The sequence below is a fragment of the Phodopus roborovskii genome, unplaced genomic scaffold (genome assembly GCF_943737965.1).
Source record: "Phodopus roborovskii unplaced genomic scaffold, PHOROB, whole genome shotgun sequence".
NCBI classification, from domain to species: domain Eukaryota; kingdom Metazoa; phylum Chordata; class Mammalia; order Rodentia; family Cricetidae; genus Phodopus; species Phodopus roborovskii.
In genome coordinates, this window is record NW_026125281.1 from 31,802,319 (window position 1) to 31,829,258 (window position 26,940).

At 38.2% G+C, this 26,940-nt stretch overlaps 1 protein-coding gene across 3 annotated transcripts in view; it reads right to left on the bottom strand.

The window, feature by feature from the left end:
- Positions 1-26,940, bottom strand: part of Klhl32 (kelch like family member 32) — a 164,052-nt gene that overhangs the window by 69,725 nt on the left and 67,387 nt on the right. For all 3 annotated transcript variants that reach the window (XM_051198614.1, XM_051198622.1, XM_051198607.1), the window contains one exon: positions 17,451-17,549. In XM_051198614.1, the coding sequence (XP_051054571.1) occupies positions 17,451-17,549 (99 nt within the window). The remainder of the gene's footprint in view (positions 1-17,450; positions 17,550-26,940) is intronic.

The window sequence follows — 26,940 nt, forward strand, 5'->3', positions numbered from 1 at the left end:
GGGTTTACTAAGAGCATGGAGCTGACAGCTGAAGATACTGACTTAGTGAGGTGGGAGATGGGAGATGGGGATGTGAACAAGTACAGTTTTTTGTTTTGGGATTTTTTTTGTTTGTTTTTTGTTTGGTTGGTTGGTGTTTTGTTTTTTTTTTTTTACAGAGTTTTTTTTTTTTTTTTTTTTTTTGTGTAGCTTTGTAGACTTCAAACTCACAGAGATCTGCCTACCTCTGCTTCTGAAGTGCTGGGATTAAAGCGGTGAGCCACCACAACCTGGCTTTGACTACAGTTTTTATACTTTCTCATCTATTGGGTGTTTACATTTTATCAATTCTTTTGATTTTTATACCTTTTAAGATACATATTTTACTTTGTTAATTTGTGTGTGTGTGTGTGTGTGTGTGTGTCCACATATGCATGGATATGCATACAAGTGGTAGGTTATATGGAGATATGAAGTCAATTTGTGAAAGTTGTTTCTCTCCGAAATCAATCATGTGGGTCCCAGGGATCAAACTCAAGGAATGAGGCTCGCATCAAGTGCCTTTAGCAGCTGAGCCATCATACCAGCTCAGACTATCTTTTAAATAAGAATTGTCTCATTTGTTGGCCTCACCATAACTAATTCAATCACGAAACCTACATTTTAGAATAAGAGGCACCAAAACGGCAGGAACAATGTTCCAGACTTGGGAAGCAGCAGGTGGAAATTTATGTATAAGGAATAAAGATTCCTTTCTTCTTACCTGAGCATCATGCCCAGCATGTCCCTCTGTCTCCATGTGATGGTGCCCTATCACATTATTCCACTTTGTCTGTTCTCCATTCTCCAGCAATACTCAATACACCTGTACTTATGTGTGTATATCTCCTTCCAGCCCCCAACAAATTAGTCCTTTAGGAAGATAACCAGCCAGTCTTGTCTATTGTTCTATTCCAAATATCAGGTACATGCTGAATGAATGAATGAATAAATGAATGAATGAAAGAATGAGTGAACAAAAAAAGAATGAAAATCTCACTTTACTTTTTCAATTTCCCTGGTTCAGGCTAACTTGATCACATCCTCTTTGGGCTTTGACTCTCCCCTCTGCAGAATTCTAGCAAGTATCTGTTACAACTCCATATCCCTCCACACATGCAAGGCCCTTTGTGGCAAGGGTCATTCCGCATATATTCTGGTATCCATCATGGAACAGGTAGGTGGTCAACATGAGGGTTTAATGAAGATAACCCAAAAGATTTTTTGTTTACTTATAATTAAGTGGATAAAATATCCTATCTTTCCAACCTGTCAAGCCAATTCTCAACTTCATCTAAAGCAGGCTACTTTTTCACAATTCATTGGCGTCCCTAATCTTACCATTTTACTTTCTTTCCCTTTTTTTTTTTCCTTTTCTTTCTTTTATTTTTGGGACAAGTTTGCACTCTGTAGTGCAGGCTGGCCTGGAAATCACTATGTAGCCCACACTACAAAGCCTTGAATTCATGACAATCTTCCTACCTCAGACTCTCAAGTGCCTGGGAAAACAGCTGTCAGCTACCACATCCAGTCTCATTCTAGCCTTCTAACGTGCAAAATGACAAAGCCAGTGGCCACTCCATTTTCCAGGATGACAATATGATAATAACAACTCATGTTGACAGTCCTGGAAAGTACAATGTAAGTACAGGTACATATAATGGACAAGTAGAAAGCAAGCATTCTTCTCTGAGAAAAAAAAATATTTTAATAAACCTCAAATTTCATTTAATCCAAGAAAAATTGATTTTGTCATCAACTGACCACTTGGACCAAGAATATTTTGACACACTTTAGGTGGTAATCACCTCAATTATGAGATTGTTTCCATTCTCATATGTACTGTGGCTTTAAAGAGAGTGAAGATAGAGGTGGAGGTTTGAATGGAAATCACAGCTCAGTTACAAGAAAGTCTAGGGAGTAAAAAAAAAAGCTTTCTCTGCTACAAAGGCTTGATTTCTGTCACGCCTTTTCCCACTTGAAATTTAGCTCTTATTCAGAATTATAGTGCATACATTGTTGTTCTTCAGGGATATTTTAAAGTAATATTTATTTTTCTTTGGTTCGGGGATATGTGGTTTCTTTTTTGCCCTTCTTATGATATGAATGACAAGTTAAATTACGGAACAGCCACAAAATGTGTCCCCGACAACTGTACTAACTATAGAATAAATGCTACTTTCCCAATTTCAATAATTCATAAAAAACTTACATATTTTCCACATTTGGACTTTTTGTATAGCGTATTCCTGTGAGATCCTTAAAAGAATTATTCTTGAGATTAACTTGGGAAAGTCATAAGGAAAAGTAAAACCATAAAAAAAGCTAACTACTGCTTTACTCTGGATTGCAGTCAATATAATTATCCCTTCAAGGGAAAGTGGTCATGGCACAGGCATGGGTGGGAGGAAGAAGTGAGCCTGAGGTATCTAGTTGACCCTGATACTTTCCTACTACCTTCTCCAAACAGGGGAGACAATGTGAGGATGGCCGTCTTAGCTTCAGTGAAGTCCAATAATGGGTCTCATGTAATGGTGTAACAGGCCAAAAATTCCAATGCATTTCTTAGTATTTCAACTAAGCTGGTAATGACAATTATGTTCCACAATTCAAATTATCTGTGAAACTATGCCCCAGATAATGTCATCTAGAGTCACTTGCATTCTACTGATCTTCTTGGATGGCAAAAACATGAAATCTTATATCCAGAGTCTGCACATCCATGGACCATGAGCCACAGCCCAGCTCCTGTGTGCCTGCTGGGCCAACTGCAATACAACCTGCCAGCCATGACCCATGTTTCAAAAACAGCATGTACCAAGTTTCAGCTACTCTGATGACCCCTTGAACTGTCAGTAGCTCCTTGCCCACCCAGCTCTGCAGTGTAAGCATACCCCTGACAGACACAGGAATTGTGGATTGTTTACCCTAGAGATGGTGAGGCTAACTGGGAGCTGTGGCTTCATGACATCACTGTAGAGCATTTCTAGAGCTTGTCACAACACAAAAGACTAAAGTCAGGAAAAGGTCAGCATACAAAGTATGCCTTATTCTGCAGGTGTGTCACTCCTATACCATTGTAAAGCTGAAAAATAAATCATCATAAATCAGGAATCATCTTCAGCAGAAAGTAACTCTTGCATTTTAGAACTTGCAAATCATACAATATCCTAATCGTCATCATTCTTGTCACTGGTTGTAACTGAAGAATTTTTGTTGTATTATCGATGAAAAAAATAGTAAGTGGTGAGGTATATCCTTGACTGCCATGAAAGAAGTAATGGCTTTGTTACAGATACAACTTAATAATTGAGAAAGATGTTCTCAAATGCTTGATCTAAACTCAAGAAATTATCTCATGGTACTAACTAGGTAACAGAGTTTTCACACAATAAGTAAAGAGGAGAATTCCCACCTGTGATAAAAAGGCTGGCTGCTACAGAGCATCGTGTCTCTTCTGATCTGGCCCACGTTAAATTATTTCCTCTCTCCCCAAAATGTTGAAAGAGAATCTTATTTTTCTTGGTTTTAGTGATGATTAGAAAAATCCAATGTCCATAGTGTTAATCAGAACTATCAACATACAGTCTTAAGCAGAGTTGAATTCTCTCATACTTTTCCTTCACTCCAAATGATTATTGTTTGCAAAGCATCTGAAGACTGAAACAATAGGCTATAAGGCTTGTAAAGCAGGTCTTGAGTTTAAACGCTCTTCTCATGGGTACCACCCATGTCTGATCGACTCCTTCCCTTGGGATGGCAAAGCACTCCGGCTTGTTTGACTGCTTCTTTTCTGACCTTTCTGGCACTAGCTGCTCAAATCATTGGACCTTTCCCTCAGGTGCAGACTGTGTCTTTAATTCTTTATACTTACTTTAGTGCTTCACAAAGTCCCTACTTGTTAAGTATTAATTGATGGAAGGGAAGTAAACCAATGTATCTGTAAAAAATCGAACTTTTGATCTTATTTATTGGTTCACAGTAAAACAGACTCTCCTGCCTACAAATATTGAAATGGTTAAAGAATTTAAATATAACTTACCAAATGATAGCTAAATGTACTAAACAGCTTAATACTCAATTAGGTAGTAGAATGCAGACTGAATATTACCTAAATATGGCATCCTAAACACAGAAAAAGACATTCATAGAAATATTCACAACTGCTATTTGCAAGCTGCCATTAAAAATGAATACAACTTACATATTGTTCTAGATGACTCAAAACATACCATAAGTTCAATTGTTTGTAGACACTTACTTGGGTTTCTACCTTTTCATTTCCTGTCTTCTTCACTGGGTCATAAAGGAACCAATGATATCTTTAGATTAGAATTATAAAAGTACATGATTTGAAGTTCGGCCTCCTGGATGATCCCAGCCAATGAACAATGTCTCAAGTCAAATTTTCATATCTAAAGACTAGGAAAAGTGACAATGCATTCTGGGTATGTGGGGAGGGTTCTGAAACTGCATGTACAGCCACATCTGCAGAGTAGAGTCTAAACACACAATAGTTAGGGTGAATGTTATTTCCTATCAAATGCTGTCAGGGTGCTTCAACAAGAGCTTTGCCTGTTCTTCCAGCTTGACTCACTGACTGGGTAAAAGGCAGGGAATGTCGAGTGCTGAACAGAATTTTGTTTTTCTATAAAAATCATCAAAAATCACAGCTCTCAGGTTAAAAAAAAATCATTGTTTTTTTCCTTGCATGTATAACTACTTTACCGGTACTTGCTTACAGAGCAACACAGATGAGCCTGTCTGCTTCTCTGAGGTCTAATAGTGGGTAGTTTTTCTGTTTCTCTTTCTATTTCTTGTTTGGATATCAAACACAATCCTAAACATGCTTGCCCTGACCCTCTAGACTTTCTTACTGTTTTGGAAGACCCTCCATCTCCCAGGCAACTATATACAGATCTCCAACATGGTACCCACCTGCTTTTTGGGGCCCAACTTCAAGAGGCTAACCTTTCTCTCTTCCTGTTCTCCATGCTGCTCATCCCTGAAGCTGTCCAGTTTACCTTGTCTCTTGTTTTTCATTCAAGTTTTAATAAAATGGTCCTTGAGCTTTTAAAAGAGACAGAAACTAACTTCAGAGATAAATGAGAAGAACAGACTGAGACAATATAGTGGACCACAAACATGTGTCTGTTACTATAATATACTTTGCTTCACTGGAAGAAAAGGCACATTGAGAAATTCAAGGATGGGGGAGCTGCATTTCTTTATGACCTTATTTGAAAGATAAAGTCCTTGGGGAAATACAATTTATTCAGATTATCAAGACCCTGCTGTGCAAATCTACAGTCTGGGAGCACACTATGGAGATCAAAAAATATTTACTTTATTCTGTGGGGTATAAAAGCTTTTAATGAATGCATAATTAAGACAAAAAAGTGTATACAGCTTTAGAAATTCCACGGCTGAGGCAAGCCATTAATATCCAAGGCACCATACCCATTTGTGATCCCACCTGTTTCCTATTTGGATTACAACCTAGTTATAAATCAAGATATTCCGTGACTACCCAACCCAGTGCAGCAGGAAAGGACTGTACTCTAAGAGACAAGGAAGCAACATAAAGGGAACTAGCATGGATATGTGGTAAGTGGCTAAAACAGGTTAAAACAAATTAACAGATAAACAGCCCAACTTTCAATAGCCTTGGAATGAATCATGCAGGGAAATAAATTATCATGTTTATCATGTACATAAAGGGACTATGAGTTTTCTCAATACTACATTTGGAGTTGATAGGAAAAAGTCAAATTGTGAAGGAAGAAAATAAACATTCCAATGACCATAAAGATCTGATTTATTTATGATGTGATAAAATAATGTAAGCCCAAGTATTTATGTGTATAAATATATATGTGAATAAATATATATGGTGTGTAAATATATACATATATATATTCATACACAAATGTAAATATTTCTGGATTGTCTTAAGTAATCATATATTCATATGCTAATACAAATATATTTTTATATGCTTTGATTAAATAAAAACAAAGTATTACTAGTAATTCAAAAATCACAAGAAAAAAAGCACATGCTCTAATTCTGGCAGCTTTAGAAGACATATTTAAATATATTTGTGCTATATAATAGAGGAATTCTACAATTAGGTTACTGGTACATTTTCATAATCAATTGTATGCATAATATCTAAGGCTCATGAATAATTTTATAATGTTCTTTTGGAAAGTTTCTTAGTAAGCTAGAATTCTAGTAGGGAGAGGCACAGAAATATAGCAATGATCAGGTACTAATAATGCTGGGCTCCGTCTCCATGAGCTGAAAAATGTTGCTTCAAAATTCACCGTTGCTTACTCAGCATGTAAACACACGGTGAGCATCACACCATGTTAGCTCTTGTTTCTCAAGCATCTACTGGTGTAGGATCTGTGTGGCAGGACACATTGCATTCACTATTTTACTGAATCCTTCAACAACTTCAAGAGATAAAAGGGTGCTGCTGTGCCTATTTCACAGACTAGCAGTGAAGGGCAGAGAGGTTAAGGCACTTAAGATCAAGTGACTTTGGGGTATGAGTTTATGTCACAGGGAGATAAACAAATAAACACAAAAAGAGACAGATAAATAAATGCAATATATTGTTATTAGCTTCCCAGAAGAACATTCACAGTTAAAGAGGGCAACTAACTCAAACTGAGTGCACTACTCGGCCAGCTGTGGAAAAGGAAATATGTGCATACCAAGAACTTAGGATGTTAGGAACCCAAAAGAATATAACAGGAAAACCAGCCCACGTAGAAGGGGGTTTGATGAAGTTTTAAGGAAAATGAACAAAATTCCCTCAGATGACAGCACAGCACTTGAACAGTAAATTGTCAAAATAAATAAATAAATAAAGTGATAGAAAGTTTTGTAACAGACATGGACTTTGTGTGTCAAATTAAGAGGAATGAACATTATACCAGTACCTACAGATAACAAACAAATAATGATTTTAAGAGTACAGTATAATCAGTTTGTTATTTGAAAATAAAGTTAATGGATTGAAAATTACTTTCTAAAATCAATCAAACAGAACACTGGAGAAAGAATTAGAGCAACAGTGAAGTAATTTGCAAGAAGTTTCCTTAATCAGAAGTAACAAGGACCTAGACAGTGTTACAGGAATAGAAAAGCAAGAACTGAACCGTGAAACTGAACCGTGTATGTATGAAAGTGACATTACATGCTGGCCACAGGGAGGAAAGATTCTAGGGTCACTCCTAGTCTCTGGCATGACTTCCACTAGAATACCTTCAGAATGCCCAGAAGAATGAACCCAGGAGACAGGATTGGCGATGACAAAGTACACTGTCCTTGGGATGCAGTAAGAGACAGTATAAAGGCGGCAAGAAGGAGGCCAGAAGCTAGTTTGCAATAAGAAGATGGAAAGCTATCTAAGATTTTAAGAGAAGAACTTATATTGAAGATTAAAAACAGATGTTTGACATTGTCGTGGCGATAACCACAGGCAGGGTGTAGGAAGTACTTCAGGAGAGTCCAAGAGAAATAAAGTAGACCTCAATGATGTCAGTGCCAACCAAAAGACAAAACAGCACATTTGAGAAGAGGACACATCAATAGTTAAGCAAGAATCATAAAGTCCTTGCACAGTCTAAGAAGTCTAGTTTGGGTAAGTAAAGGCATGTGAAATAAAAATACCCATGGGGAAATGGCTTCTTCTGATAACCTAAATTTCTAAAGACCAGGGTGTGACACCTAAAAGAATGATACTGCCTTAACAGCATGGCAAAGAGTAAGCAAGTGGGACTGAATGAAGACAATCAGGGAACTGTAGTAGGGTATCCAGTGGAAATGCTAACAGAACACATGTCTGGAGCTGAGATGCAGAGACCTCCAAAGTAGAAAGACAGTAAGCAGTAAGCAGAAAAGATGGGCCACACACAGCGTTGCTATCCTCAGGACAATGGGGGAAGAAGAGACTGTAAAAGAACAAAAAAAAAAAAAAAAAAAAAAAAAAGAAGGAGGGGAACTAGGAGGCAGAAAAGGGACGTGCAAGAGGAAACACAGAAGGCTCATTAATAGATATCATCAAAGACTGTCTGCACAAAAGGTAAGAAAGCACAGACCCCAGGGTCAGGTTTGCAATGAAGGAAAGATGAGGGCTATTGTAGTGATGGGAGATGAAGAAACGTTTCTCCCACCATGTTGGCGCCATGGGCAAAGGAGGCATGAGGCTGTAATGAGGAACTGAAGGTGTATGAGTTTCAGAGAAGAGGGCACACATCTCACTGAGTGAAAATATTTACAGTTGGAAGATGGATGTGAGAATGAGTGTCTCAAATGGAACATGGATTTCATTCGGAACACTCCTAATTTCAAGTAGTAATAATGGAAGAAAGTGAGATACATATTTGATTGCTTCATTTGTTGATGCTAAACTACAGTTACATAAGATATTGGAAGAATTTTTACTTTTTTTTGAGAAAAAAAATGTATGCACAAAAATCAGATTTTTTTTTTAAAGGCCGGGAGGTTGTTAGCTTAAAATGGAAACTACAGATATTAGAAAAATCCTTCAAGATAACTTTTCTTTCTTTAAAAACTCAGAGAAGATACAATCAACCCCAGATTACTCAAATAACAAATTAAAATGCTAAAATGACTCTCCCAGCAGATAGCCTGCCTAAGGGCTGTCAGTTGCTGGCATCCTTCAATATGGGCTTGGAGAATGAAAGCCAACACAATAGCATATGAAAAAAAAATTAATTGGGTGTTATGGCTATTGAAGATCTTATGATGCATTTCTAGAGCCAAATATGATATTTGGCAAATCTGGTGTTCTGGATTACTTGTGCTAGGTGGAAAATATTCTTGATTAGAATTAGTAGTTGGCTATGATTTGGGGTTGATATATTTCTAGCCTTCCTGGTTATTTTCACTGCAAAAAGAATCCAAAAGATTAAACTATTTGTATTATAGTTTCCAAACACAATTCTATCAGCTCAAGGGAAGCATAGAAAGGCATGCAGTTAGTACATTGGATTATGGCTGTATTAAATACATAATCATTGATTCTCTCTAATAGGAAAAAATAGCTCAGTGTTAGAGAAAAATGAATATGGGTTATAACTTTTCAACCTTGAGGATAAATTATTTTATACAGAATAGCCACTATGTATTTAGTTAATACAGCTAATTTGATAATTGAATTTAAGATAATATATTATTTACAAGATGTAGCCTCCAATAAGTCATTGTTACACTATTTAGTTTAAAAATAATAATTCATTATAATAGTGTAAAACATATAAGCCCCTTACTGTCGGGTTCAATGCCTGAACAAAATGTATTCAGTAGGTAAAAGTAATAGAAAGCTACTTATACAACTTTTACACTATTATTTAATATATTAATATTAAAAAGCTGATAAAAATTACTGAATGAAGGTTAACTTTTGTCTCCTTGACACATATTGAGTTCATGCAACATGAAGGTAGGGAAAGGAAATCTGAAGTTGGTAGAAGGTGAGATCCACCAAAAAGCAGGGAAAGACATTTTTTAAGAACCCTGAACTCTGGGGAGGATGACTCAAAACTGCCTGAAGAGACTACCAGTCTTGGAGATGATAACTCTGAGATCAGTGCTTCCTGCAGTTGGGACTAGAAAATCTCTTCTTAAAAGAGAAACCCTAAGACTTCTATTTATAAAAACAGGAATGAAATTACCCAGAAATCTCCCCCAAAACTCTCATGTAAGAATAAATTGTTTAAATCTTTGTATTCTAATCAAAGAAAGAAAATGCCTAGTTCTCGCTGTATCCCACTAACTGTACAACTACATGAAGATAAAGCCTAATGAATAAGCATATACAAGGGATGAGATGGAGGATGGGGTGGTGGGCAACTGCCATCTCTTCAGGTTACTTCTCAGTATCCAAAGACCAGTAGCAAGAATCTAGACTATCCAAGTATGAGTACTATACAGAGAACACCTTCAGGCTGAGGAAGTGACTTATGCAATATTCATAAAAGCAGTAAATAAAACAAGAAACAAACACCCAGTGTGTTTCCTCACAGATAAAATGATCTACCTATGGCCCTTGAGTCCTCTCCTCTCAGAACCAGAAGCATGTCTCCTCTTGCAGGTCACGTCTTCTACATAAAAGTGCTAAACTAATGCCGCTTAATGACAAATTAATGTCCATGAATAAAAAATACACCTCTAATAGCATAGAGTAATTTGCCATTACAATATCATCATTGGACATGCCCCTGGTTTAATACGATGTATTTAATTCATAACCTAATGAGTGATATATAAAAAGAAGGAGATGAACCCTGCAATTACATTTATGTGAGTCTGTCACCTTATTTGTAAAACCTTAGAGTCATTTACATTCAAATTAGAACAAATGAGTGATTTCACAAAGTGCGGTGACAAATGACCATAGAAGCCTGAGACAAAACTGCATTTCCTGGGAGCACATTAACAGTTTCCTATTATTTGTTAAAAATTACAATGCATATTGCCCAGTGTGGTGTGAATAATGACTTTTTTACTGATTGGGTCGGAAGACTAATACGTAGCAAAATAAATAATTTTTCTTTCCATTTTTCCCCCTGATTTTGCTTTAAATGAATTACTGAATTTTGGTGGATTCATACTGCCACCTGCTGCCTACAAATAGATATTGGCAGTTGGTTCCAAGCACTGCTTTGGTAGTTTTATTAGAAAAGGTTTCATTTTAGTTGCCCGTCATTCTAAAACTGTGACGCCTGCTGAAGCAAAAGTCACTACCATTAATTGGGCAATAGAATGTATTACTTTAGTGAGAGGCACAAATCTTACAGAGTTTTTTCCCTTCAGAAAGCTGATGACAAAAGATGGCACCCTTGGCAAAGCGTGTTGCTCCCAATGGTTCAGTTTCAGGGGACACGACACAAATCCAGCAGTTACTATCCCTGGTCCATGGTGTTCTTGGCAGAGAAAGGTATGTGTGTTTGTGTGTGTGTGTGTATATGTGGTATCTGTGTTCTCCACCCCTATCACAAGGGCACAGATTAAAGAGAACTAAAGCCTTTGCCTGCTAATGGGTATCTCCTATTACCAGAACTTCTCTTATGGCAAGTCCCCCTACATAAATAACATCTGCCATAGAATACTGCAAAGGACAGCCTGTCTGGGAAACAGTAGGCTAGCCATGAAGATAAGAATAAAGAATTTCGTAGGTAAACTAATATCCTGACATGTACTAGTTTATTAAGATACACCAACAAGTAGCCAGTGGGCATTTCTAAGTGAAAGCAACATACTAGTTCCGAATTTAAATTCTTCCATCTGTAAAAAGAAAACAATACCACTGACTGAAAGGGCTACTCAATAGAGTGGAAATGTGAGTCTTTATAAAATTGACAGGCCCTCTGCAAATGCTGTCTCCCTTCCCTGGGAAAGATAATGATACTCAAAGGAATGTGGCTTGGGATGAAGAGAGGCTAGAAACAAGAAGCCCATTTAGGAGCAACTCTTTTAGCAGGGATGCTGAGTGTCTAATGAAGGCAATAGTTTCAGTGATAGAGAATAGATGCGGGTGTGAGATACTGTTAAGCTGACCCCACTCAGGTTGGCTATCTAAAATAACACCCAAATTTATAGAAACAAGACGATCAATAGCACCCTCAGAGCAGGTTGTAATATATGAAGTTTGAACTACTGATGTAACATTTAGGTGGAAAATCACCAACAAGGCACTCCCTAAGAACCCTCAGGCAGGTGGACTAATTGGAGATCTTCATCATTCCCTCTATCCCTCTATGACCAATCCCCAAGTCTAACCTCCAGACCTTCAGAATAACATTTGTGGCAGCCTCCCTGCAAACTGTGGTTCCCACAGACCTTCCTCTCCTGATAACCCTCTCTACACTCGTTGCTTTGTCCCAGCCCCAGCTCTAGCTGGCCACTCCTGCAAGGAAAGCAGGTAGATCATTGCAGATTGTCATCTCTCCTTCTGCCTCTCCAAACCAACCCCCACCACTGCCCAGTCTCATCCACAGCAAAGTAGCAGCAGAACGCCTGTGGTGGCTTCCCTTTCCACCTGAGCAAATTTCCAGTGGATCACACAGATCTTCCCCTTAGGAGTAACTCCTTACTCAATCCTAGGCCTTAACTCCTACAGACACTCCCTGGGAACCCACAGGTACTCCAGCCACAGAAGCAGGTAAAATGACAGCAGATCTTCATGTCTCCCTTTGCTCCTCTAGAACAAATCCCCCAATATCATTCCCAGCAATGTAGCAGCAGAATATACCTAAACATCAAGAAAGACATCATCTCATGGTAAAAGTGTGGAAAAGGATATTCTAAGCTAGTAGCCCTAAGAACCAAACTGCTTTGTCCATCTTAATATCTAACAAAATAGACTTCAAATCAAAACAAATCAGAAGATATAGGGAAGGACACTACATACTCATCAATGGAAAAATCCACTGAGAGGACATTTCAATTTTTAATATCTATGCCTCAAATGCAAGGACACCCATGTTTGTAAAGGAAATACTACTAAAACTTAAGTTACACATTGACCCTTGTACATTGACCCTTCAATACCACATTCTCACTAATGGACATTTCATTCTTAAAAATCTAAACAGACAAATAATGGAGCTAACAGATGTTATGACTCAAATGGACCTAACAGATATCTATAGAACATTTCACCTAACCTTAAGAAAATATACTTTCTTTTTAGCACCTTACAGAACTTTCTCCAAAATTGAACACATACTGGGATACAAAGCAAACCTCAACGGATACAAGAAAATTGAAATTCTACCAGGCCACTATGAATTAAAGCTGGATATCAACAATGACAGAAGAAAAAAAGAGAAAAGAAAAAAGAAAACCCACATACTCATGGAAATGGAACAAATTTCTTCTGAATGAAAAATGGGTCAAGAAAGAACTTAAAAACTTTCTAGAATTCAATGAAAATGAATAAAAAACATACTCAAACTTATGGAATATAATGAAGACTGTTCTAAACGGCACTAAATGACTACATTAAAATATGGAGAGATCTCATACTAACAACAGCACATCTGAAAGCTTGAGAACAAAAAAAAAAAAACCCAAAAAAGTATAAAAAAAATCAATAAATAGTACTTATTGTATTGAATAATAAATAACATTTATTATTATATAATCTAAAGCCTTATCAAAATTAACTAAGAAGTGGAGATGGTAGATCAAAATTAACAAAATTAGAGATGAAAGGGTGAATATAACAACAGACACCAAGGAAATCCAGATAAAAATAAAGACATACTTTAAAAAACCTATCCTCCACCAAACTGGAAAAACTAAAAGAAATGGATAAATTCCTCAATACACACCACTTACAAAAGTTAAATCACAATCATATAAGCAATTTAAACAGACCTATAACTCCTAGTGAAATAAAAACAGTCATTAAAATCTCCCCAACATTAAGTCCAGGGCCAGGCATTTAGCATAGAATTATACCAGACTTTCAAAGAAGAGTCAATGCCAATATTCCTCGAATAGTCCTTAAAACAGAAACAGAAGGAACATTGTCCAACCCATTTTACATGGTCACAATTACCCTAATACCCAAACCATATAGAGACCAAAGAGAACTACAAACCAAATTCCCTAATGAGCATACATGCAAAAATGCTTACAAACTGAATCTAAGAAAACATTAAAAAGATCATTCACCATGATTGAATCATCCCAGGGACTTAGGGATGGCTCAACACATGTAAATAGATAAATATAATCCAATATAAATATAAACAAACTGAGAGACAAAAACTATATGATCATTCTCATTAGATGCAGAAAAGGCTTTTGACAAAATCCAGCACAGCTTCATGATAAAAATCCTGAAGAGACAAGGGATACAGGGGTATACCTAAAGATAATAAAGGCAGTTTACAGCAAGCCAATATCAATTTAAATGGACAGAAAAACTAAAGCAACTCCATGCAAATCAGAAGAAAACAAGGTTGTTCACTCTCCTATTCAATATATTACTTGAAGTCTTAGCTACGACAATAAAACAACCATAGGAAATAAAAGGGATACAAATTGAAGAGGAATAAGTCAAAGTATCTTTATTTACAGATGATATGGTAGTATATATAAGTGACCCTAACAATTCCACTGGGAAACTCCTACAGGAGATAAACACCTTCAGTAAAGTAGCTAAATAAAAAAATTCATAAATATATACAAATGACAAATGATCCATGGAAGAAATCAGAGAGACAACACCTTTCACAATAGACTCAAATAATATAAAATACCTTGGGATATCTCTAATCAAGCAATTCACTTATACAATAAAAACTTGAAGTCATTGAAGAAAGAAATTAAAGAAGATATCAGAACATGGGAAGTTCTCCCATGCTCATGGATAAGTATGATTAATATATAATATAATATTATTATGATGAATATATAATATAAAAAATCCTGCTAAAAATCAATCACCATTAAAATCACAACACAATTATACACAGACCTTAAAAGGACAATTTTCAGGTCCATAAGGAAATACAAAAAAAAAAAAAAAAAAAAAAAAAAAAAGACAGCTAAAAGAATTGCAGGAGTTATGAGTATGTCCACTTTCAAGCTATATTATAAAGCTATAGAAAAAAAAAACAGTAACAAAAAGTAGAAATAGCACATTGGCCCCCAAACAGACATGTTGATCAAGGGTATCAAACTGAGGACCCAGAAAGAAATCTACCCACCTATGGATACTTGATTTTCAACAAATGGTGCTGCTCAAAATGGATGGCTGATTTATAAGAATACAAATGAATCTATACTTATCATTCTGTAGAAAACTCATCTCCAAATGAACTTCAATGTAAAACCAGATACACCAAGCCTGGCAGAAAGAAGGTGGAGAATATCCTTAAACTCATTAACTCATTGGTGCAAGAATAGAGTTTCTGAACAGAAAACCATTAGCACCGACACTAAGATCAAGAATTAACAAATGGGACATCACAAAACTGGAAAGCTTTTACATATCAAAGGACAATGTCACTTGAACTATACATCTGATATCTACAATATACAAAGAACTCAAGAATCTAAACATCAAGAAAACAAATAGCCTAACTTAAAATGGGGTATAGATCTAAATAGAGAATTCTCAAAGAGGAAACTCAAAGTCTGAGAAGTAATTAAAAGAAATGTTCAACAACCTTGGTTTTTAGACTCTAACTTATACCTGTCAGAATGGCTAAGGTCAACAAAACAAGTGACAGCTCATGCTGTTAAAGACGTGGAGTTAGAGGAACATTGTTGGTGGGAGTGCAAAGTTGTACAGTCACTGTGGAAATCAGAGCGATGGTTCACTAGGGTAAAGGTTAACAACTGAACTGTCACTTATACCTGCTTGGAGAGAGAAAATCACTTTTCTCCAATGAAGTGACACTGGGTATATCAACAACTTCTTGGTAGGCCTCATATTCAGGAATGGTTGACCAACATATAATGGACTCCACAGTTTGTGTGTGTGGGGGGTGTATGCATTTATTTTGTTGCAGTTAGGCATTTTTCTTTTGAGGTGGTGTTTAAGATTGTTTACTTGATTGGGGGAGGTGGTTGTTTGCATTGAGTTTTTGTTTATTTGATAAAGACCCTAAAGTTTTGTGTGGGAAGGGATGAAAATAGGTCTAAAAGGACTTGTGGTAAAGGGAGAATACAATCAACGTCTATTTAAATTTGAAATTTGTTTTGAATGATAAAAAAATATGAAAAAGAAATTTAGTTGGAAAAGTTCGATAGTTAATTCCAACACTCTGAAGGTAAAGGCAAGAATATCCATGAGTTAGAGGCAAGCCTGGGATACCCTTTTTCAAAAACCAAAACAAGCAACAGCAAAAGTCCAAATTTTTGCTTGGAAAAAAGTAGAGTTTGAGAAAAAGCTCAGTAGACCAGTGGGCAGATTGGACCTTTCACTCAAGAGGTGGTCTCCAGTGGTTCCCTGAACAGTGTTTACAGTGGAGGATAGAATGCATGCAAACACATGAATGCTGAAAAGCAAGGTCATCCACACACTTGATAGGACCCATCCTCAATAATAATTAATCTTTAATGAATTGGTTTACATTTCTAGAGAAACTTAGAAGAATACAGGCAAGGTACAATGAAGAATCACTCATATTTCAGATTTGACCTTGGATGTTGAACTTTTTTGAAAAGGTAGGGAAAAGGAGCCCACACTATAACCTCAAAATACCTCTTTTCTTCTCTGGGAGTGGGGGTAGGGTGGGCATTAGGGTGGGGGCAGCATCCAAGTTTCAGAAGTTACAGAGGTGTCTGCTAATGAGAAGGCTCAGGGGCTTCTGCAAGGGTTCTCCTCGGACATTTTTAAAATAAGAACTATATACAAAATGGGCTCCTAGAGAAGTCACCTGTATTTCACCAAAGAAACAAGAGAAATTTAAGAACAACAAAATAATAGCAGACATCATAGTGGCAATAATTTTTTAAAAACCCCGTTAGACAAAGGTTTCAACAAGGATGGCAAACACATTAGCATTTGGTAATAGAACACAACTTCTTTGTACATTTTAAGCATTGGGGAGTTTTCATTTATAAAAGTAAAACCTTTTTTATATATTCAACTAAATGATTCTATATGACATTAAAACTCAGTTGAGCAAAAAGAGTGACAGTATCTAAGCCTACATTAAAAGCAAGTTAACCCAATCCAGAGACTTTATTGGAAAGAGTGAGGTACTGCTGTTTATACACACATGGGGTATGGGTTCCCATCCACTGATTTTCCTTCTATAAGCTCAACATCTTGCAATAATTACTGATAACAAAGCAGAGGTCAGACAATAGAAAGGACAACATCTGTGAAAACTGAGTTTATAATAACTTTTCACAAAATGTAACTTCATTCAAACTGCACTTTGACCTGGGTGAAATAAATGTAAGAGCTCAGCTACAAAGTACATAGCTACTTAGGTCTCAACAAATTCATCTGATAGGGCAGGAGCAATGCACATGGACTTCTAGTGTTCATCTGGAATTTTCATCTACTAAAAAAAAAGGACAAATATACACACATTATCTGCAATAGGCATTATGATATATGTCTACATATAATCCTCAATAGCTATACTACTATATAACTAAATCTCTGTCTGCGTGTCACTGGATATTATCCACCATAGGAAAGTCAATCCAGCAGTGCTTCCTGAAGCTCAAGTAGTAAGTAGTTATTTGATGTAGAAATATCAAATAAAAATAATTCCAATTTCAAAGCCAACCACATATTCTGAAATCATATAACACACACACACACACACACACGTATAATTTTTCTATCATTGGGCCTCAGTTGGTAAGGGAAAATGGAGTATGAAAGGACAATTATTAGATGTAAGCACACATACCTGGATGAGATAGTGAGAACACAAATTGAGAAGCTCCAACAGCTGTAGGTGACTGCCAGCTGCTAACACATCCTGGATCACTCCTGGCTCCAACAAAATCTGTTTTTGTTTTGAGAGGCAGAGAGAGAGAGAGAGAGAGAGAGAGAGAGAGAGAGAGAGAGAGAGAGAGAGAGAGAGAGAGAGAGAGATCAGCTACATTGAAAATGGGACATGGTATTGCTTAATATATTAATGCACCATACTGTATTTAAACTGCTACACAACTTATTTGAACTAAAACCATGGCCATGGAAGTCAGTTCCTTTTTTGTTCTGTATCACAGCATGGCCCCCTCTCAAACAGGAGAATTCTTTGATCTTTACATAGACGAACAGCTTTTCCTACATCCAACAGTCTGCTTAGTTTCTTCATTTTTGAAAGAAAATATTAACATTTTCAAAGAAGACAGTAGCCTCTTAACATTCATTTTGTAACATGGTCACTAAATGAACATTAAATCAGTTCTAATTTTTTCAGAGTGTATTTCAGACTCTTCAGTTCATCACAGTTTACTGAGCAGGTGTTTTAGGACAGGGCACTTGAATCTCCTCTGGCTACAGGAAGTGGGCAGGTACTATGAGAGTGGGTGGGTTTTATGAGAGTGGGTGGGTTTTATGAGAGTGGGCGGGTATAGTGAGAATGGGTGGGCATTATATATGTATTACTCTACTTATAAGCCCGGCACAAACACAAACTTTTATCTTCATTTTTAAGTTTTGTTTTTAGTGTCCACTTTATATAAAATGCACCTATCATTTTTCATGAAACAGCAGTGAGCCTCACAAGGAAAGGGAACGGCTCAAGGATCTGGAGACACCAATTATCCACTCGTTTCTGGTTAAGCCCAACCATTTGACTGCTGCTATCAGCCCACTGAAAAATACCAGAAAAAGACACACCATGATGGGTAAATTCACTTCAATGTGTGATTGAGAGCTACAAACAGGCCCTTAGTGCGGTCACAGCCGTCATCCTTAGCCCAGTCATTCACAGTCTAGCCATTGGACATCTATGTCTTCAAACCCACTGGCAATTCACTGCCATGCCCACATGGGAGCAGTTAGGTGAGTGTACTCTTTCTCCAGATGAGGCCATCCATCTGTTGTCTCTGGATCAACATTTTCCTTCACTCCTCAAACCATCCTCATCCCCAGTCTCTATGGTTTTGGAAATGACCATACTTGCCCTAAAGACCTTTCTCTCCTCTGCTGACTCTGTAATCCGGTGGCTTTAATATCATTTATATGCAGATAGCACTCCAATCTGTTTCTGTCTCCATACCCCAGTTCCTCACATACTACTATGGGAAATGGATGAAGTCCTGAGTGAATGTGCATTGTTGACATGGGTAGGGCCATGTCAAAGACACCAATATTTCAAATCAATGGGAGAGGCAAAGCCTTCCCCAGGTGAGGTTCTGAGACATGGCAAAGACTTCATTAGCTAATGAATGATTGACTAGTGTGTGCAAGAACTACCAGCCACAGCTTCCTCCTCTGGGATGACTGCAGCCTGAGCCTGATCCCTCCCCTACATGGATGCCTACCAGAGATCAGCTAACACTGCCTCCTAGTTCTGCTATATAAAAGAAATCTGCCTCTTTGATTCATATTATCAACCAAATCAGTCCTCTCTACATGGATCATCCTTCCTCAACATATGCGCTTGGTTTTTTTCCATCCCATCTTCTACTCTTCTGCCTAAACTGAGGTTCCGGCCTATTGCCAAAGTTGGTACCTTCTACCAGAGTGAGGACAGCCCACTGTACCCCACCTTTTCCTTAAAAGTGTTAATGTGTCAGCCCTTTCTTCATTCTCTTGCTGTCCTAGTTAGGTCAATCCCTCAAGCTGGGTAGAGCCTGGCATCCATCTACCATTTCAGTATGTCCTCTTGTCTGTCTAGAGGGCAGTTCAAACCCCAAGCATTCCACAGACTGGACTTTTAATCTTTTTACTACTTGCCACCCCACTCCTTTTATAATCCTGCCATCTCAGCAAATAATATGGCAGTTATTTAGAAAAATCCCACAGTCACTCTTTTTTTTAATAATTGTTTGATAATTTTATACACATATATAATGTTCCCAGGTCATACCAACCACCCAGCTCTCTCACCACATTCCCCCACCCTGCCCAACCCCCATCCTCCAGACAAGTCCCCTTCTCACAATCAAGTCATTTTCTTTTGTTCTTTTTGTTGTTAGCTGTGTGAACTACTGTGCAGGCAGAGCTGCCTGCACAGGAATGGGTGTTGAGCATTCCACCAAAGCATGTGTAAACTCATCAGATGAGGTAGCTATCAACTGCCAGTAGCTCTCTGGGGAGGATGCTGGACCCATTAGTTCCTCTCTTATCCATGAGCTGAATATTGGCATTAACCTGGTATTTGTTTGTTTGTTTGTTTGTTTTTGCCCTGTGCAGGAAACCTAGGCTGCTATGAGTTCATGGGGACAGCATCCGGCTTTTACATACTTTCTGCCCTGTTTTCCATGATGTTCCTTGAATATGGAGGGACATGGATGTTCTATGAGAGCTGAGCACTTGTCACTCACTCACATTCTTATTACTGTGACCACCATGAGTCTGCATTACCTGTTTCCTTTGAAGACATGCTGCTCTAACCCTGGTGGAGGGCAGCACAACTCAGAACCTTCCTGGAAGCCTCTTATTTTCCTCCTACCTCATATCCCACCTAGGAACCTTCCTGTTGCTGGTTTTCTTGACCTGCCAGGTCCCACCACCACTTCCACCCTAAATGAACACACAGAGACTATATTAATTATAAAAATTTTGGTCAAATGGCGAGGGCTTCTTATTGGCTAGCTCTGTCTTAGTTATTAATCCATTTCTATTAATCTATGTATTTCCACTTGGTCTTGGCTTACCAGAGAATGCCCAAAACTGCTACTCCTTTGTGGTCTACATGGTGATTGACTTTGGCGGGCTCTCTCTGCCTACCTTTCCCAGAATTCTCCTCATCTCCTAGTCCAGCCTATCTTCCTGCCTCATTGGCCAAACAGTGTTTTATTCATTAACCAATATGAGAGACAGAAGGTCATCCCCCATCACCCTCCTGTAGGCTCTATCATCAATGAACGGCTCCAGAGGCTAAACAGTCATGGTCACTACCTCCCATTGTTATCAGTCTAGCCAAAGGTACAGACAACTCCTGCCTCCCAACTTCTGACACTGCCTTCCCCCTTGCCTCTCATCACTACCTTTTAAAAATATTATCAACCAAATCAATCCTCTCTGCCTGGACCACTCTTCCTCAAGATATCAGCTTGTTCCATCCACCCCACCCTTTAGACTTCACTCAGATATCACATATGTAGTGCCCATTTAATTGGTAAAGTGATTTGCATTCTTGGAGATCACAGAGAAGTTGTCTCTGGACGTGTGGCTGTCCCCATGCCATTCCAAAGCTAAGCAAATTTGCTGAAAAGTGTCTTCCAAGATGTTTTGTCTAGGTATGGCTGTCCCACTCCCCAACTCTGTGACAAGGAAAGAATATAACAGAAAATTGGGACAGTAAAATTGTTGTGTTCCTGAAAACAGCTAGAGGGTGGGCTGTTTCCAATAAATATGACTACTTCTTATCCCAGAACATAAGCATGCCTACAGTGGGGGGGGGGGGGGAAAGATGCTGGAAGTCTGGCTACCCATGGGAAGCTGCTACGTAAAGGGAAAGTTCAATGTGGGTACTCCAGCTGACTGCCACAACCTCCCAGTTGATTTCTGCTGGATGTTCCCAGCATCCAATCAGATGATGCTATCTCTATTCATTGTTATTTGTTTTTTACTTAGAAGTCTTACCTAAGGAGACACTCCACTCTGCCAAGGACTCTCTTGATTGGGAACTCCAGTTGGCTGCTTTAAATGGGTCCCTTAGACTACTTTCGTTGGAAGTTGTGAGCACCCAATTTCATGATTGCTACTTATACATTGGCTTGCTATCCACTTAACAAACTCACTCATTCAAAGTGGGAGTATGGCTAATATTTAGTGTATAATGATCAACACTGTCCGAGAGGCACTTCCTGATCATCCTATGTGAAACAGTACATCACTCCAAAATACCTATTATATATAATCTTTGCTGTATTCTCCATAACACTTACTGTCTTTTGACATATTGCACATTTATTTGGTCGGTTTCTGTTTTTTCTACACATGAAAATACAAGTTCCAGGAGGGAAGCACTGTGTCTTGCTCACATCCGCAGCACATAAGAACAGTGCCCAGGCACGTAGTTGTCACTCTGCACTGGGGTGCTTATTTAATTAAAAATTTGGACAACTAATTGATCCCTACACAATGCTTGTTTTGAAACTTATTTTGGCAATTAATCTGACTCAGGAAAAGGAGGAAAAGAGCTGTAACTTATATTTCTGTGCCATTGAAGTAAAGATGCAAAAAAAGTTAAGCACAGGGGTCAAAAATGCTAATATTCATCTTGTTGTGGAAATTTTTAACAGCTCTTTTCCCTTTTAGTCGGAAGAGATATTTAAATTTCTGCAACTCCTCAAGGAAGGGGCTGTGACTGACATGAGGAAATGAGTACACCTCCCATTAGAGGAGCAGGAATGGCGAACAGACTAGAAGAGACACAGCCTAAGGCAGAGCACAGGGATGAGATGGATTAGAAGGCTAGTTTTAGCCTTTCAACCCTGTCAGTTGCATTCACTTCACACAAGTGGCATTAATGATAACCTCCAAGGTGTGGTAATGCCAAACACAAAGACAGATATCACAGGGAGACCACATGAATATTCTGTAGCCTGTGTAACACATCCAATGGGCTCACTGTGAGAAACCCGAATACCAGAAACCCATACTGGGATTGTTTTTGCCATTGTTTTTGTTTGTTTTGTCTTAACTTTTGTTCTGTATTCTTGCTTCCTGCTCTCATTATAAGATTATCTAAATGTAATTTTTGCATAGGAAAATTCCTAAGTCCTTTGAAAGCTTTGCAGAGAAAAATGGCCAGGACAGCTGTTAATAGAAACAACCGGCATGTGTAAGCATCACTGGTCACAGCCTGCACTGCTACATTTGTCGCCTGGCTGATCTGATGTATTTTTCCAAAGAATTGGTGCTTGGGCAGCAATGAACTGAGGCCAACTCTTTGTGCTCCACAGTATAGTGAACTCGGCATGTTCCTGAAGAACTGACCAATGAAACTTTAAAATGAAGGGTCCTCAAATATTCACATTTATAGTAGACAACTCTAGTTTGTTTCCCCTTTGCTGTGACCAAATCCAACTCCAGATCCTTCAGAAAGTGATAGGCATCACTATTCACTCTGGTTTCTAACAGACTTAGTGGTGCTTGAGATCAACCTACAGGAAGGGAGAGAAATTCCCTGAAAACCAAGGGCACCCTGTTAGAGAAGGAGCTATTCTATCTGACTGGACACATCTCTAGCATTCTAGAGGAATTTAGCTCAGATGAAGACATGCAGATGTGAACAAGGCAACGAGATAAAGAAAACACAAGACATATAAGACCTGGAATCCTGAGTCAAAGGAAAACAAATTCTGAAAAGCCAACCTTGACTGTAGACTTCATATGTTCAGGATGCAATAGAGCTGAGGCTCCTCTGGATTTGTAAAAAGTTTCTGAAGCCATCAAGGGTGTTTATAGGTAGGACCAATTGCTTCTTTTGGGGGACAAAACTACAGGACATTCTCTTCCCCATGAGTCACCCACACCAGACTTCAAGGTAGAATGTAAGGAAGATGCACTTGCGTGTGAGGAGATAGGCAGTGCTGTTTGGGGTGAATGATAATCCTATAATTCAAGTCAAGTTCAAGGACTTGAACAAAGATACTCAGATCTCTCATTCCAAATGCTGAGACTGTTCTCTCTCTCTCCTCTCTCTCTCTCTCTCTCTCTCTCTCTCTCTCTCTCTCTCTGTCTCTCTCTCATTTTTGCTAATGAAATAAGACTTAACCAATGGCTGTGAACAGGAAGACAATGATGTGGGGAGTTGCTGGAGTCTTGAGAGAATGTGACTTGTTAATGGGGACATAGCAATGTCAAGGACACCAGTGCCTTAGCCCCATGGATGTAGGAAATATGGTAATGTGTGCCAAAACAAGGGACTGTAGCTTCCTCCTTCTGGATGATGACAACTGGATTGCAGGCCTCCTGAGACTTATTACCAAGACTAGCTAGCACTCCTGGTGTGCTGTGCATGATAAAAGTGCTCAAGTGCCTGGCTTCTCTTGCACGGTGGGTTTGCTCCATTGGAGCAAGTACATCCCATCTGATGCCAGCTTTTCTGTAGGTGTGCTGTGTGTCTGTTCTTTGTTCATTCCTTCACCGCCCGAGTCATGATTCCAGGACAAAGCCCCACAGGTTGTGGAGCTGTACTGATAGTGTGACAAAATACGTGAGTTTAAATCTACAAGCTCAGTAGAAGGTCACAGATTCCCGAAACATTCTGACATGAGAATTCAGCCATAAAATCGTACAGCTGCCATCCTGGCAGGAGGGATTTTGGGATGCTTTATCCAGCTATCTCATCTGGTTGGTGACATGAGTGTTGTTGGTTATTTGGGCCTGATGAGCACTATCTCTGAGGAATGACTCCTAAACTGAGCGAAAGCATATGCAAATGGCCTAATGGCATCTTTAGAGAGGATATAAGGACAAAAAAGTTGTGCAAGAGTATGGAGCTTGTGGTAAAATTCTGCACAGGGCGTGGCATTGGGAGAGTGGGGCTGCGCCCAACATGTAGAAGCAGGAGCCAGCACACAAACTACATGTTGTTTCTGTCTGTCTGTCTGTCAGCTTGTGTCATCAGACATCTTTCTTCCTTTCCCCCCTATTTTTACCTTGCCTCCAAGTTTAGCTTCTGGTAATGAATATCTTTAATGCCTATGAAGAGTTTCAGTATGACCTTCTTTCTGTCTGTGAATAACTGATTTGGTATCTTTAAAAAATGTATCTTGGGTTCCTCAAGGTATGCCCTCATTGTTTAGGAGGCTGTTGGTTAACTTCCGATTTTGTGGATAGAGCAGGCTAGTGGTGTGATATTAAACCCAGACCACTAAGGTTTGCAAATGCATCCATGAAAAAATATCACCATTTATGCACAAAAACTAACACAACTAAAGTTAGATGTGGTCTAATACTTATGAGAATAGTGAGGACACTTCCTCTTTACACATATGAAATTAATTATTTCATATGGTCTAGAGATATGGCAAATTATTGAAATCTGAGCTTATAAGATATCAGGTAAACTGAACAAAAGTCGCACAGATAAATTTACTAGTCAGATATTTGGACATATGAAGCCTTTTGTACGAAGTACTTCTGTATAAAAGAAGTCATATAGATGTGACGTAAAACAAGATTTACTTCAAGTTTTAATAGGTTACTAAAGATTGTTTATCCACAAGATGGCGCCCTTGTTTAAAGCAAAATGATTTTTCTCTTGTTACCTTTACCAGACATACTCTGTTTTTAAGAAGAAAATACAACTCACGTAATTGAGGATAAGAAAGTCTAGGAATTTACTTTCCAAGCATCCGTCAGTGTCCTATGAGAGCCGACAATATTATCTACCTCATAAGTTTTTTTTTTTTTTTTTTTTTTTTTGGATTAACAAAATGTACAAGCATCACACTATGTTGGGGTTAATGGAAGGGTAAACAGGGCAAAATGGAACACAGTGCTTGAGTGAAGTGAAAAAGCCCAGTGGGTGATGATATGGGGATCCACTGGGCACAAGATTCTGCAGGAGTATTGGCCAGGAATGCCTGATTTAATTGACAGATATGAAAAGATTTGGTCTTTTCACGGCATAGAGAAGACTCCATTTTCTTATGGCCCCTTAGTCATCAGAATGATTCTGGAGTTTCAAGGCCTTGAGATTAATAGTATTGCCAGCTAGTCGTTTCCAACATGATTTTCTTCATTATGTTTAAATTAATAAGATGCATTATTTAACAGAATGTAAAGATAAATTATACATACTTATTTCACCTTTACAAATGTGGCTAATTATTTGAAAAAGCAGAATACGTTTTTGATAGTTTCTAACCATAAAGAAAAGAAGCCATTGTAGCAAATTAAAATATAATAAAACATGAAGGTCATTATAGGTTAAAAGGAAACCTAAATTAATTATTAAGAACTACTTATAGTAGTGTTCTTTCAAGTGTGATACAGATGGTAGATTCCATTCCTCACAGCTTTATTATGGAATTGAGAGTCCCCATAACAGTGCCAGCTCCATAACACAAGGGGTAGGTTCTCCACAACAGAGCCAGCTCCAAAACATGGGGCAAATCCAAAGAGAAAACAGTGACTTTCAACTACAGACATGTTGTAGATGGAAGATCTCTGAGACATCAAATAGCGCCAATGGCAATTTTTAGTGATGGGTTAAACCTTTTTAAATGTGCATGTGTATTTGCCTGCAAGTTTGTCTGTTCACCATGTGCATGCAGTGCTGTAGAGGCCAGAAGAGAGTATCAGATCCTCAGAACTGGAGTTATAGATGGTTGTAAGCCACTGTGTGAGTGATGAAAAACAAATCTGGGTCCTCTGGCAAGCAGCCAGTGTTCTCGATTGAGGAATCTCCTGTTCAGCCCCTTTGGCACCAATTTTCAAGTATAGGGGTGATTCAACAATGTCATTTCTAGGTATTGAATGGAGACAGAATGCAGCTGAATGCAGACAATTAAGATATGGTGCAACTAATACAAAGAGAGCATACGTACAGAATTGTGTCAAGGGAACTCAGGACTGAAGATGTCTCATTTCATTAAAGATGTCAGAGAAATGAGCCCTGATGTGAACAGGAATCATCAGTACACAATTCTATGCTCATTTGGGGAATTCCCTGCATAAGTTTTATAAAGGATGGAGATAAATTCAGCTTTAGAGTCTGCCAAGAAAAGTAATTAGCATTTTTCTATCTAGCATTATCTCATAAAGAAATATATGATTGACTGCTACTTATTTCCACAGGGTTTGCAGAGGAAATAAAACAGGATGTCCAGATAACATGCTCAGAAATTATTGGCATAGTTTTTAGAGTAAAAGTGCTCCTATCATTAATTTCGTGAAATGCAAATTTAATTTTACCTCTAGTGTATACACATCACCTCCTATCCTCCATATAGCACGTGACTGTTTCATTTATGCCATCTGTCATTCCTGTATCACTTCCCATTTCTTGCCTTTCAGGTAGATATAACCACCATGTGAAGATGAGGAAACTGAAGGCAAGTTATTCCACTCATTCATCAGCAAGTCTTTTCTAACCCCAGCATTCTAGGTATCTTTCTAGACTCTGTGGAGATGGTCATAGATATACAAGGCTGTTGGTGGAATGAGTTCCACCACAGCTTCCTGCCATAACCATGAGTACCAGGTTCAGCCTGGTATACTACACAGAGAAACCCTGTCACTGAAAAACAAAACAAGATAAC